A 13777-nucleotide genomic window follows, 5' to 3' on the forward strand; every position below is an offset into this window, starting at 1 on the left:
TAGCCAATCACAAAAGGCCCCACGACATATTAACCAATCGGAAGCAACATAAGGCGGGTCTATCTGTCATTACTAGTTAAAACTGACGTGTGATCCAGTCATTGTTACTTAACCTTTTCATACAAATACAGCATAATGCGATCAAACTAACTATCGCTCTGGATTCTTCCCTCTTGAGCCAAACTTAAAGCTAGTTCTCGCTAAACTTTACGGTAACTTCCCCTCAAAAAAACGTTCGGCTTTCAAATTAAGAGCATTGAATCAGCTGCGTCTTCCTTGTAATCCTTTTACTATCACGGCCGTACTCTATACTGTTTAAAATCCACATTTTTTAATCCTTTTTTTAAATTATTTATCACTTCATTCATTTTTTCTACATCTATTGTTTCCTTAAAAACGAATTTAAATCAAAATTAAAAATGGTTAAAGATTTTGAATATAGAGTTTTAAATAAATTGATAATTAAAACATAATATTTCAGCGATGACTCTTATGTCAATGCCTAAGATAAGCTTTAAATTAATATTCATCTACAATCGAGCAGTTGCGTGTGTGAGAGTGTTTGCATGTGTGTGTGAAGAATGTTGTTAAGATATAAAATAACCAGAAGCTAATTTAATTAGCTTCTCTTTTGTGTTTATACACTTGTAAATCTGACACTGAATGAGTCAGTGCCTCACCAAGCATGAACCTCACCGCACGTCACTGGTGCCGTGGTATCAATTGTCCAAAAACAGGTTTTCATCAATAGCACATTTACTTTCAATAAAAACGTTTTGCAAAAGAGAGCGAAGGATGGAACATACTGCGAATGTGGTTGTCGGCGCAGTACATCATGTCGGCCGCATGGATGAACTGGTATCCGGAGCCTTTCATGCACAACTCCACCTCGTTGTAGCCCAGAATGATCTTCCCCCTGCACAGAAAACATTAGAGAAATGTGAATATAACTTCATTATTCATGGTAATAATCCTTCAAATTTCAGCTTTTTTTTAATGTGTCCGCACAACGTACGGTTGGATTAGTTTATTTGATTAAAATATATATATTTTGGTGAATATTTCATCAAAATAAGAAGGAAAATGAAGTGAATATAACTTCAGTATTCATGGTAATAATCCTTTAAATGTCAGCTTTTTTTAATGTGTCGTTTATTTGATTAAGTAAGGCCTTTAAAAATATATAGATTTTGGTTTAATATTTCATCAAAATAAGAAGGAAAAGGAAGTGAATATAACTTCAGTATTCATGGTAATAATCCTTTAAATGTCAGCTTTTTTTAATGTGTCGTTTATTTGATTAAGTAAGGCCTTTAAAAACATATAGATTTTGGTGAATATTTCATCAAAATAAGAAGGAAAATGAAGTGAATATATGTCAAAATCACACTTATTTTAAAGATATTTACATTAATATTAAGAATATGTAAATGATAAATACATACATTTCATTCAATATTATAATACATACTTATTATTAATAATAAAGAATGTGTTAAAAATGTTCTTACTATAATCAAATACGTTTTTCAACTTTTTGTTTTTAGTTTCCCCACCGTATTAAAGGGACAATATGTAAGTTTTAAAATGTTGTTCCTGCCGTCACTGGCTTTAAAGCTTTTTTATTTTAATTTCTAATTCCTTCTGTCTTTTATTTTACCCCTAAAAAAAAGTAATAAATGTTGGCAAAAATAATGAATACCACTTGTATGAGATGAGATTTTTCTCACTGCAGACTTTTGCGACAATAAAACGAAATACTTTTAAAATTATGTTAATTTTCTTCATTTTTTGTATTTTAATTATTTGGGGAAATATTAGATTCGTACAAAACTCTCTTTTCATTGAAATATTGACATTAGAAAATGATCTTAAGCTCCGCCCACTGAAAACACTTTGTTGTTCTGGAGATTAAATCTTGTTGACCATAACCACACCCACTCTGCTGTGATTGGTCAAGCATAGTAAGTAAGTAAGTAATATTTATTTATATAGCGCTTTTCGAGCATGGAGGTTTGTCACCGCCTGTCATCAATCATGGAATTTTCCAGCTCTAAGGGACACATTGTATAAACAAAGCGGGGCGTGATTAATGTTGGCTGGAGGAGGAGTGAAGCCTTTATTACGTCATAATGGACTCTCGTAACCTCTCGTTCGCCAAGATTTCAGCAACTTTATAAAGTAATAAGTTAAAATTATGGTCATGATGAGGAACTTGGAGAGTTTTTTGTTTTTTTTACATTTGTGGGTCTTCAAACAAAAATGTAATTCAATTTAAAAAAGTCTTCTAGAGATGGATGTATTTTGATTCCAAAAAAAAAACAATCCTGAACTTTAATGAAAACACATATTACTACGTTTCTTTTCGTTCCAGATCTCCTTGTTTACTTGGAGTCACTTCCCTGGTATTTATAAAGTTTCCTCTTAACTCTCTAGACACAAAAACAACGGTTTTTCAATGACCTGCTGTCGATGCCCATCGGAGTGAAGTCCAGCTTGTGCTTGGTTTGGAACAGCAGCATCTTGGACCGGATCTCCACGATGGACGGGGACTGGACGGGCATGGCGATGGCGAACAGCGCCAGCTGGGACTTGCTCGCCGCCCCGTTGTCGCCGTGGACGCTCTGGCCGTGGAGGTACTTGAGTCGACCCTGGAACTTCAGCACCTGACGGGGAGTTAGAGCCAAAATCACTGAGGAATGTGTGGCTGCGGGAAACAGTTTGGCTGCTGGAGCTGGAAAAAAACTTTTTTTTTTTTTTTATGGAGAGAAAACGTTTGGTCTAACCAGAAAACCAGAGGAGTTGTCCAAGAGGCAGCGAAAGCGGCACGCGAAGCTGCGTTCCAGGAAGGCGGAGTTCTCCGGGGGGAGTTGATCGGGGTCGTACATCAGGGTAGGGTTCTGCGGGCCTGGAGGGACCGGAGGGCCGACACATCACATCACAACCACACTTACTGGAAACGCTCGCGGGAATCATAAAAAAAAAACAAAAAAAACAAATACACACCGTCTCCAGATGTTTCGGGAGGGTTGAGGGCGAAGTGGAGTTGTTGTCGGAAGGTGGAGCGGTCGTCGGTGTGGATGAGGTCGAACACGCTCTGGTGGACCACGTCGGACTGTTCGACAGGGCGTTAAAAAAAACTTTATTTAAATAAGAAACAGCGACGGTTAAATCATTAATAAACATCCTGATGAAGTATTTTTGGTAAAAGATACAAAACCTTCTAGTGTTCTCAGTTTTATCTTGCCCTTTAAAGTATATACTTTATTGAGTATTGCTTTGATTGTTTAAGCGCTTTGTGACCCTGGTCTGGTAAAGCGCTATACAAATAAAAATGACTTACTTACTTACATGGTTACTGTAGCAGTACCTGAGTCAACCTCCAGAGGGCGACTGAGACCATTTCAGCGACTTTTTTCAACTATATACATGTAAAAAATTGACACTGACTCCGAGAACAAAAGGAAACTCAAAACATGTGAGCTCAAAAAAAAAACAACAACTAACAAATGCTGAAACCAAAAAAATACTGTATCTTGAAGCGTACTCTTTAGTAGTACTAAAGTACTTTACTTACTTTAGAGTACTTTAAATAACATCTGTCAACATATTACATCTGGTTTGTGTTGCGTTTCCAAAAGATCAATATGAATAAATGGAAAAATAAATGTTAGAACAGCTTGTCCAGGACCTTTAAACTCTGTAAATGTTGCGCTTTTTTTAGGGGCAGATTTACTGTTGGCGCTCGATGAAACATGTGTTAACATGTCTGCTCACACTCGAGTGATTTGTCAAGACGGCACACAATGGTTTGTGTCTGGAGGAGAAAATAAAAAATGAATATAAAGTCACTAGATGTATCAAAAAATATATATATATATATATATATATATTTGTGTTTTTGCGTTGAGACAGTGAACCATCTGAGTACTCTACGTTTTATTCAAGTGACAAACATAATAGTGAGGATGGATTTATTACTAATAATCTTGATAAACAAGTCCTGAATCCAACTATAGTCTGGAGTAAAACGTCGATTCACAAAGACGTAGCGTCGATCCCGGTGTGTCGACGAAGCCTCGTGAAACAGCGTCCTTCTTTTTAGAGTTTAGTAGATGGCGCCCTCAAGTAGAGGGCGCCATCTAGTGGGCTCTAAAAGAAAAGTATACGGTTGTACCGTGAAGCTTCAATGGCTGAGTTTTCTTATTTACGATTTATAGTATGTTTCAGTGGAGATGTATCGATGAGGCCTCATGAAACAGCTGGTGAGGTTTTATGATACAGTGCCTTCATGTTGAACAGCCACTAGATATTACTCTCCGTTTCATTAAATAAAGCCTGAAACTATAAATCAAGAGTGACATCTAGTGGTCGTTCAACATGAAGACACTGTATCATGAAACACCATCAGCTGTTACCCGATACAGTGTCTTCATGTTGAACGTCCACTAGATGTCCCTCTCTTTTTCATTAAATAAAGCCTGAAACTATAAATCAGAGTGACATCTAGTTGTCACTGAACATGAAGACACTGTATCATGATACAGATGGTGAGGTTTCATAATAAAGTGTCTTCATGTTGAACGTCCACTAGATGTCACTCTCTGGTTCATTAAATAAAGCCCAAAACTAAAAATCAGAGTGACCACTAGTGGTCGTTCGACATGAAGACACTGTATCATGAAACAGATGGTGAGGTTCCACGATACAGTGTCTTCATGTTGAATGTCCACTAGATGTCACTCAGTTTCATTAAATAAAGCCCGAAACTATAAATCAGAGTTACATCTAGTGGTCACTCAACATGAAGACACTGTATCATGAAACACCATCCGCTGTTTCATGAAGCCTCATCAACACATCACCAACTTTTCTTCTCGACCTCAGATTCAATTCATCACTTGTTCTGTCCAATCATATGCTCTGGTCTTAGTGAATCATGTGCAACTCACGGTTCAGCCCCGACTGCAAACATGTCGGTTAAAAAAACGTCTCTTTGTCTTCATTCTGTGTTTTTTTGTTGTGTTTTTTAACAGGAGACATGAAAGCGGAGTTTCCCAGAGGAGCTCAACCTTTCTGCAGACATGGACACACAATACATCACAGGAGAGTTTCACGCTTGATCTCTGTGTGATTCTGTTACAACAATGTGTTGATGGTTTCATCTCTCGAGACTGAAGCAATGGAAACGTTCTGACTGTGACGCGAAATTACTCACTGATGAAGCGCAGATGGAAAATAACTTTTCTTTTTTTTTTTTGGAAAAGCATCAATTATGCTCTTAACTTGAACACAATAATTTAGTTTGTGAATCTTATTCTCATGAGTAACCAAGGCAGTGGAAATTTTACCAGTTGTTTTTTCTTTTTTGATTGATAAAATTAGTAAGTAAGTAAAAAAGCTAAAAATTCGAAAAAACTACTTTTAATTGTTAAGAATCTTTACATGAAAATATATACAATGATGCAGAGTTTCAAAATGTCACTTATTTAAGTAATAGCACTTAATTTTTTTTGTTTTTTGCCTTCAAAAAAACAGCAGGCGTCTGCATCTCACCTGCTGGAAGCCCAGGTAGTCCTTGATAGTGGGCGAGACATAGAAGACGAGTCCTTCAGAAGTCACCACCAGCACAAAACCATTGAGAGCCTGCAGGCAAGAAAAGAAATACAAATATTTGAACAGTTTGTTTTTGTGTCAAAACAAGAAGGATCTGTCTCGCCTGCAGTTCATACAAAACTCTGCAGCCAGAATTCTGAGCCGCTCTAGTAGAAGAACTCACATTTCTCTGATCCTTACAACTCTTCACTGGCTGCCAGTTTCTTTCAGACTGATTTCTGGTTTTTACTTTCATATTACTTACTTACTAACTTCTTTCTGTTTCATTCATGTGTCAAAATACTCGTCATTAAAACACAAAAAACAACAGTTATCTTGACAATCGATGCTTGTGTCGAAGCTTCACGAAACAGTGTCTCAGTAGGCGGCGCACCTTAGCTCAAAAATGACGAGCAGAGGGCGCCCTCTAGTGGTCCATGAAATAATATTGAAGCTGTTTCATGAAGCTTCACAAGCACATCACTAGTATTTGAACTTTTTTTTTATCCCATTTTCAAACATGAATTCTTTGGTTTTATCAGTCAGTTGGAGAATATGTGGAGAAGAATATTCTGGACCTGAGGAAAGTGTTGCCATATGCGGCTCTTCTTCTTCACGAGGTGAGACTTGATCTATAAAAGTGTTTCTGAGAGTTTTTCAAAAGTCCTGCTGCTAATCATTTTCATTTCCAACTGAACATTGCTGTTGCAACTCTATGACTTTCAGTTTAAGGAAACAGTTTTCTTCCTTTCCTTCATCCCCCTCGTCCCCCTGTTTTGATTTCCTAATTCAATTAGATGAGTTTAAGTAGAGAATGTCTGGCCCCGGGTCCCATTTGCGACCCCTATGGCAAATTATGTGGCCTTCGAAATGATACCCAAAAAATGTCATTGTAAAATAAGATGTTTAAAATGTCACACAAGCTTTTTGAAGATGAGATCAGATGATTCAAATAGAACAAAATGTCCAAAAACACATTCTCTAAATGGATAAAAAAGATCCACATTTTTTAGTGAAGCTTTAGTTGAAACTTCTGGATTAGACGTTTGAAAATGTAGTAAATGTTACCCAAATAGCAAGAAATAAAAAAAAAAAAACAATTTGCACTTTTAAAACCCCAAAATACAAAAACATTTTTTTGCTATATTCACACTTTTTTAATCCTGTAATTTGCCCGTGCTGTTAAAAGAATGATTAAATGTTAGTGAGGAAAAAATAGTTGTTTTATATCTGTTTTTTTTATGAATTTACATTTGAATGAAAAAAAACAAACATTTTTTAAACCCAACAGATTTTTTAAATATATATATCATGTTATATTCACACTTTTTAAATCCTGTATTTTGCCTGCGCTTTTTTAAAATGAATTAAATGTCCTATTAGCAAGATTTTTTGTTTACTTTGGGTTTTTCCTGATTTTTTTCATGAACTTACAGTATAATCAAAAAAAAAAAAACTCAAAAGTATTTGTCTATATATTTCATGATATATTCACACTTTTTAAATCCTGTAAATCCTGTATTTGATTTATTAAGTAGATAAAAAATACCAGTATTTGAGGACAAGAGAGTTTATAATGGTTTATAAAACTTTGTTCTCAGTTTCTCTCTTGAAATGAATTCCCAACTATTTACCGTCTTCTTTTTTTCTTCTCTTCCCTCCCAGACTATGACTCAGTGGTATTTCCAGAGTATTGTCACCGACAGCAGGACACGTCCAAAGAAAGCAGAATGAAACTGAGTTTGTTGCTGCTCTAAGGAAAACGTGTTCATCTCCAAAAACTTCCAAGTATTAAAGGTTAAAAAAAGTAAAGTTTGATCACGTCACATATTAACAGGAAACGTCTCTTTATTTGATCACTTTTCCTGGTTGACGTCGGTGTCGAGTGTCGAGTGGGATCGTCTTTCACGTGGCGACTCGATGTCTGCGCCGCCGGCGACGCATGGTTTTTTTTTTTAGAGGGAAAACAAGAGTCTGTTCATAGTGTTTTATTTTGAAAGTTGACTGACTTCCTGTCTGAACTATCAGCTCTACGCTGGTTGACGAGCGATGAAAGTCCTGCGACATGAACCATAAAAATGTATTTGCTGCTCATTTCATTCATTTATTTTGAAATTCTAATTATTTCCTTGTATTTTATTCAATCATTTGTTTATTATTTGTTTTTCTATAATTAATTAATCTAATTATTATTAGACATTTAAAACATGTTTAACTGTTTTTTCTCTTTTATGAGTGAACAACATAATAAGAAGAAAATATTATTTGATAGGATATTCTTATATTATATATATATGTTTTCTTTAAACATAAACAAATAAAACAAGTACATAAAAACACATGAATATGATATTAAAATTAATTTACACTTTTATATAATGTCAGTGTTGTAAGGGGCCGTCAAGAAAAGACAAATAAGATAAGATAAATAAATAAATAGTAATAATAATAAAAATATTATTTGATAGGATATTCTTTTATTATATATATGAAAATATGAAACAACCCCCCAAAAAAATCTAAATATATTTTAAAGTATTATTTTTTTATATACTGGGAAAGATGTAAGGGGCCGTCAAGCCAAAAGAATGATGAGAAAACGAAAAATAAATAATAATAATAATAACAATAATATTATTTCATATGAAATGTTTTCATTCTATATATGTTTCATGTGAACATAAACCATAAAACATATATACAAACATTATAAACTTGATATTATATAAATATCTTCTGACATTTTTTACATACTGTAAATATTCTGAAGCCGAAATAAATAAATATTATTATTGATATTATTTGATATGCTTTTTCTTTCATTCTACATATTGTAAATGTTATTAAACATGTATTGTACTTAATCAAATGTGTGGCCCTATTAGGAAATGATTCATTATGTAATATTGAAAAACAAAATAAATATTTATAAAACATATATAAATATTATAGCTGTAGCTTTTATTTGAAAAATAAACCAAAATAATATACTAAAACATACATACACTAAACACACACATTTTGATTTTTAAAAAGTCGTTTTTTTACTTCAATTTTCTTTTAAAACTATTTTGTGATTAACCACATGTGGCCCCTAGGACAGGTAAGTACCCGAATTCAACGCTTCTCATAGCAAATATAGGTGTCATTTAAAGCAAATAATCAATATTATTTAATCACAAAGCGTCAAATGTATTCTTTAATTTAATCTTTTTCAAATATTTACACTTATTTAAGATATTGACTTGAAGCCTAACAACAGGTGGATCTATTTGTTTAGGGGCCGTCAAGCTCACTTAGACACCGTGGAAGTGAGTTTGCAGTAAAAACAGGTTCATCTGGTGACGCCGGTGAGAAACTCTCGCTGCGACAGACGCTCCAGACGCCGTCTGGGTTTTTTCAACCGTGGCCCGGAACCGACAAGCAGTCGTGGTCGTAAACGTTTCACCGCGAGTCGACTCTCGAAAACCTTCTCCTCGAGAACGAGAGACGGAGAAGGTTTCGAGCGACGAGACTCGAGCGACAAATAAACAAGCGTTTGTGCCTCGAGCTCTTCCACCGCAGCCGTCCGTCAAACCCTGACAGGCTTTTTTGTCTTCTTTGTTTCTGTTGCATGTTTGGTTTCTTCTCTCCTTTAATCTGCGCCGGTCGAGGAAGTGAACGTGTTCGGATGAGAAGCAATAATCTAATTCAACTTTACAAAGTTAGTATTGGAATTATTGTAACCGTCCAATGTTTCGAGGACTTTTTTTTAATGGAATTATGGATTTTTTTAAATTTAAATTAACTTAAATTCAAAAAGAACAAAGTTTTATTAAATATAATTTAAACTCTTGATATTCCAAGATTTGTAACTTTTTCTATTTTTCTACAGACATGAAAAGCTCTGACTGTTTATGAAAATGTTTAAACAAAACTTCTACACCATTTATATTTGACGTGACATGTCAATTTCAAACTGTAAAAATGTTGCTAACTCCACTCATGCTAGTAGCATGTTTTAATAAGAGCCATGAAAGATGCTAATGTTGCTAACTCTACTCATGCTAGAATAATGTTTTAGAAAGAGCCATGAAAGATGCTAATGTTGCCAACTAGACTCATGCTTGTAGCACGTTTTAATAAGAGCCATGATGCTAATGTTGCTAACTAGACTCATGCTAGTAGCATGTTTTAATAAGAGCTTTAAAAGATGCTAATGTTGCTAACTAGACTCATGCTTGTAGCATGTTTTAATAAGAGCCATGATGCTTATGTTGCTAACTCCACTCATGCTAGCAGCATGTTTTAATAAGAGCCAAGAAAGATGCTAATGTTGCTAACTCGACTAATGCTTGTAGCATGTTTTAATAAGAGCCATGGAAGATGCTAATGTTGCTAACTCTACTCATGCTAGTAGCATGTTTTAATAAGAGCCATGAAAGATGCAAATGTTGCTAACTCTACTCATGCTAGTAGCATGTTTTAATAAGAGCCATGAAAGATGCTAATGTTGCTAACTCTACTCATGCTAGTAGCATGTTTTAATAAGAGCCATGAAAGATGCTAATGTTGCTAACTCTACTCATGCTAGTAGCATGTTTTAATAAGAGCCATGAAAGATGCAAATGTTGCCAACTCAACTCATGCTTCTAGCATGTTTTAATAAGAGCGATGATGCTGATGTTGCTAACTCTACTCATGCTAGTAGCATGTTTCAATAACAGCCATGAAAGATGCTAATGTTGCTAACTCTACTCATGCTTGTAGCATGTTTCAATAAGAGCCATTAAAGATGCTAATGTTGCTAACTCCACTCATGCTAGTAGAATGTTTTAATAAGATCTATAAAAGATGCTAATGTTGCTTACTAGACTCATGCTGGTAGCAAGTTTTAATAAGAGCCATGAAATATGCTAATGTCGCTAACTCCACTAATGCTAGTAACATGTTTTAATAAGAGCTATGAAAAATGCTAATGTTGCTAACTCTACTCATGCTTGTAGCATGTTTCAATAAGAGCCATTAAAGATGCAAATGTTGCCAACTCAACTCATGCTTGTAGCATGTTTTAATAAGAGCGATGATGCTAATGTTGCTAACTCCACTGATGATAGTAGCATTTTTTAATAAGAGCCATGAAAAATGCTAATGTTGCTAACTCCCCTAATGCTATTAGCATGTTTTAATAAGAGCCATGAAAGATATTATTGTTGCTAACTCCCCTCATGCTAGTAGCATGTTTTAATAAGAGCCATGAAAGATGCTAATGTTGCTAACTCTACTCACGCTAATAGCAATAGGGCCACATTTAATGAATTAAGATATCTCTTCCAGTTCAAAACAAAATGAAGAACTTCAGAAAACGTCTTCAACGTTTAGGAATAAACCCTTTTTTAAATTTGAGTCATCTTGTTATTTGAAGCTTTTGTGACGTTGAAAAAGTTGCATTTTAACATCTTAAAGGCGACTTAAACTCCCAACGATATACTCGATCATGGTTAACTCCTGGAGAAGGAAGCGTCACCTGCAGCAGCAGATCTCCTTCACACAGAGCCGTGTTGTGATCCGACTTGTTCCCGTTGTGGCCGTTGACTCCGGGAAACAACAGGCTGTTGTTGCCGTTCTTCGTGGCTGCAGAAGAAAAAACAAAAAGAAAAAAGTGTTTAGACTAGCGTGAGCACGTGACCCTGGAAGCGATAAACATCGCAGAGGTTCGGCAGGTTTTCTCCAAACGTTTATTTTGAGTCACCGATAAAATGCGGATGTTGGGAGCGAAACAAAAAGAAGGGAGGAAAAAAAAAAAGGTAGAATGAAAACTGAAATCACGCCGTGGGCCGTCTCCTTGTATAAACTTTCGTAGCGGGGATCGTACATGTCGCGATTTGTCGACGCGTCACGGACGAGCTGAGAACATGTGATCGCTCGCTGACTCTTCGATCTGTCGTCGGCTCCGTTTTTAAACATCCTGCCGCATAAAAGACGATGAAGAAATCCGACACCGCCGGCTTTAACACCTGCAGTCGCAGACCTGCCCGCCCGAGAACAAAGCCAGTTTAGACAAACACTTCCACGCTACGAACCAGCTGGACGTGTTTTAGTAAGAGCCGTGATGCTAATGTTGCTAACTAGACTCTTGCTAGTGGCATGTTTTAATAAGAACGATGATGCTAATGTCTCTAACTAGCCTCATGCTAGTAGTATGGTTTGATAGATCCACGATGCTAATATTGTTAACAAGACTCATGCTAGTAGCATGTTTTAATTAGAGCCACGAAAGATGCTAATGTTGTTAACTGTACTCATGCTAATAGCATGTTTTAATAAAATCTATTAAAGATGCTAATGTTGTTAACTAGACTCATGCTAGTAACATGTTTTAATTAGAGCCATGATGCTAATGTTGCTAATTCTACTCATGCTAATAGCATGTTTTAATAGAATCCATGAAAGATGCTAATGTTGTTGACTCTACTCGTGCTAGCAACATGGTTTAATTAGAGCCATGATGCTAATGTTGCTAACTAGACTCTTGCTAGTAGCATGGTTTAATAAGAGCCATGATACTAATGTTGCTAACTCTACTCATGCTAGTAGCATGGTTTGATTAGAGCCATGATGCTAATGTTGGTAACTCTACTCGTGCTAGTAGCATGTTTTAATTAGAGCCATGATGCTAATGTTGCTAACTCTACTCGTGCTAGTAGCATGTTTTAATAAGATCCATGAAAGATGCATAGTTGTTAACTAGACTCATACTAGTAGCATGTTTTAATAAGGGCCATGATGCTAATGTTGCTAACTCTACTCATGCTAGTAGCATGTTTTAATTAGAGCCATGATGCTAATGTTGCTAACTCTACTCGTGCTAGTAGCATGTTTTAATAAGATCCATGAAAGATGCATAGTTGTTAACTAGACTCATACTAGTAGCATGTTTTAATAAGGGCCATGATGCTAATGTTGCTAACTGTACTCATGCTAGTAGCATGTTTTAATAAGAGCCATGAAGCTAATGTTGCTAAATCTACTCACGGTATTAGCATGTTTTAATAAAAGCCATGATGCTAATGTTGCTAACTCTACTCATAGTATTAGCATTTTTTTAAAAGAGCCATGGAGGCGTTATTGTTGCTAACTGTACTCATGCTAGTAGCATGTTTTAATAAGAGTAATGAAATATATTAATGTTGCTAACTGTACTCATGCTAGTAGCATGTTTTAATAAGAGACATGAAAGATGCTAATATTGCTAATTCTACTCATGCTAGTAGAAGTCTTTCAAATGTTTCTTCTATCTTGTATTAATAATATTATAATCTTCTATTTGATTTAAATTGTGATTCACAACCATAGCTTTTACTTTGATATTAACAAGTTAAAACAAGTGTTACTTTGTCAACAAACACAGACAACTAAACAAAGTATTGAAGCAGAAAAGTTGCAATGTAATAAGGAAAGAGGATCTTTCTTAGAAAAGTTGCTTGACACTTACATGTCATCTCTTCACTATCTTGACTTCTGCAATTCTATAGCACTAGAAAAGATGTGTTGATATCGTAAACGATCTATATCTTATGAGGGGCCGTACAGGATTCATTCTACTATTCACTTTACCACACTTAAACACTCACTTTTACACACATATATACTCACTTTTACACACTTATATATTAAAAAATTCAATATTTCTACAATATAAGTAAGTAAGTTAGTAAGTAATTTTTATTTGTATAGCGCTTTTCCAGACAAGGGCAATGAAAGATGCTAATGTCGCTAACTAGACTCATGCTAGTAGCATGTTTTAATAAGAGCCATGAAAGATGCTAATGTCTCTTACTAGACTCATGCTAGTAGCATGTTTTAATAAGAGCCATGAAAGATGCTAATATCGCTAACTTGACTGGTGCTAGTAGCATGTTTTAATAAGAGCAATGAAAGATGCTAATGTCGCTTACTTGACTCATGCTAGTAGCATGTTTTAATACGAGCTACAATACTAATGTTTCTAACTCTACTCATGCTAGTAGCATGTTTTAATAAGAGCCATGAAATATGCTGATGTTGCTAACTAGACTCATGCTAGTAGCATGTTTTAATAAGAGCAATGAAAGATGCTAATGCTGCTAACTCTACTCATGCTAGTGGCATGTTCTAATAAGAGCAATAAAGATGCTAATGTTGCTAACTCTACTTAAGCTCG

The 13777-nt window shown here is 35.3% G+C and overlaps 1 protein-coding gene across 1 annotated transcript in view; it reads right to left on the minus strand.

The window, feature by feature from the left end:
* Nucleotides 1–13777, minus strand: part of LOC148068082 (aryl hydrocarbon receptor-like) — a 57050-nt gene that overhangs the window by 7512 nt on the left and 35761 nt on the right. The window contains exons 3-8 of the mRNA XM_087804489.1: nucleotides 11102–11208; nucleotides 5557–5646; nucleotides 3007–3115; nucleotides 2787–2908; nucleotides 2464–2666; nucleotides 807–916 (exon numbers count right to left, since the gene is read on the minus strand). Coding sequence (XP_087660615.1) covers nucleotides 807–916; nucleotides 2464–2666; nucleotides 2787–2908; nucleotides 3007–3115; nucleotides 5557–5646; nucleotides 11102–11208 — 741 coding nt within the window. The remainder of the gene's footprint in view (nucleotides 1–806; nucleotides 917–2463; nucleotides 2667–2786; nucleotides 2909–3006; nucleotides 3116–5556; nucleotides 5647–11101; nucleotides 11209–13777) is intronic.

This window comes from Callionymus lyra, chromosome 12 (genome assembly GCF_982586985.1).
Source record: "Callionymus lyra chromosome 12, fCalLyr1.hap1.1, whole genome shotgun sequence".
NCBI lineage: Eukaryota > Metazoa > Chordata > Actinopteri > Syngnathiformes > Callionymidae > Callionymus > Callionymus lyra.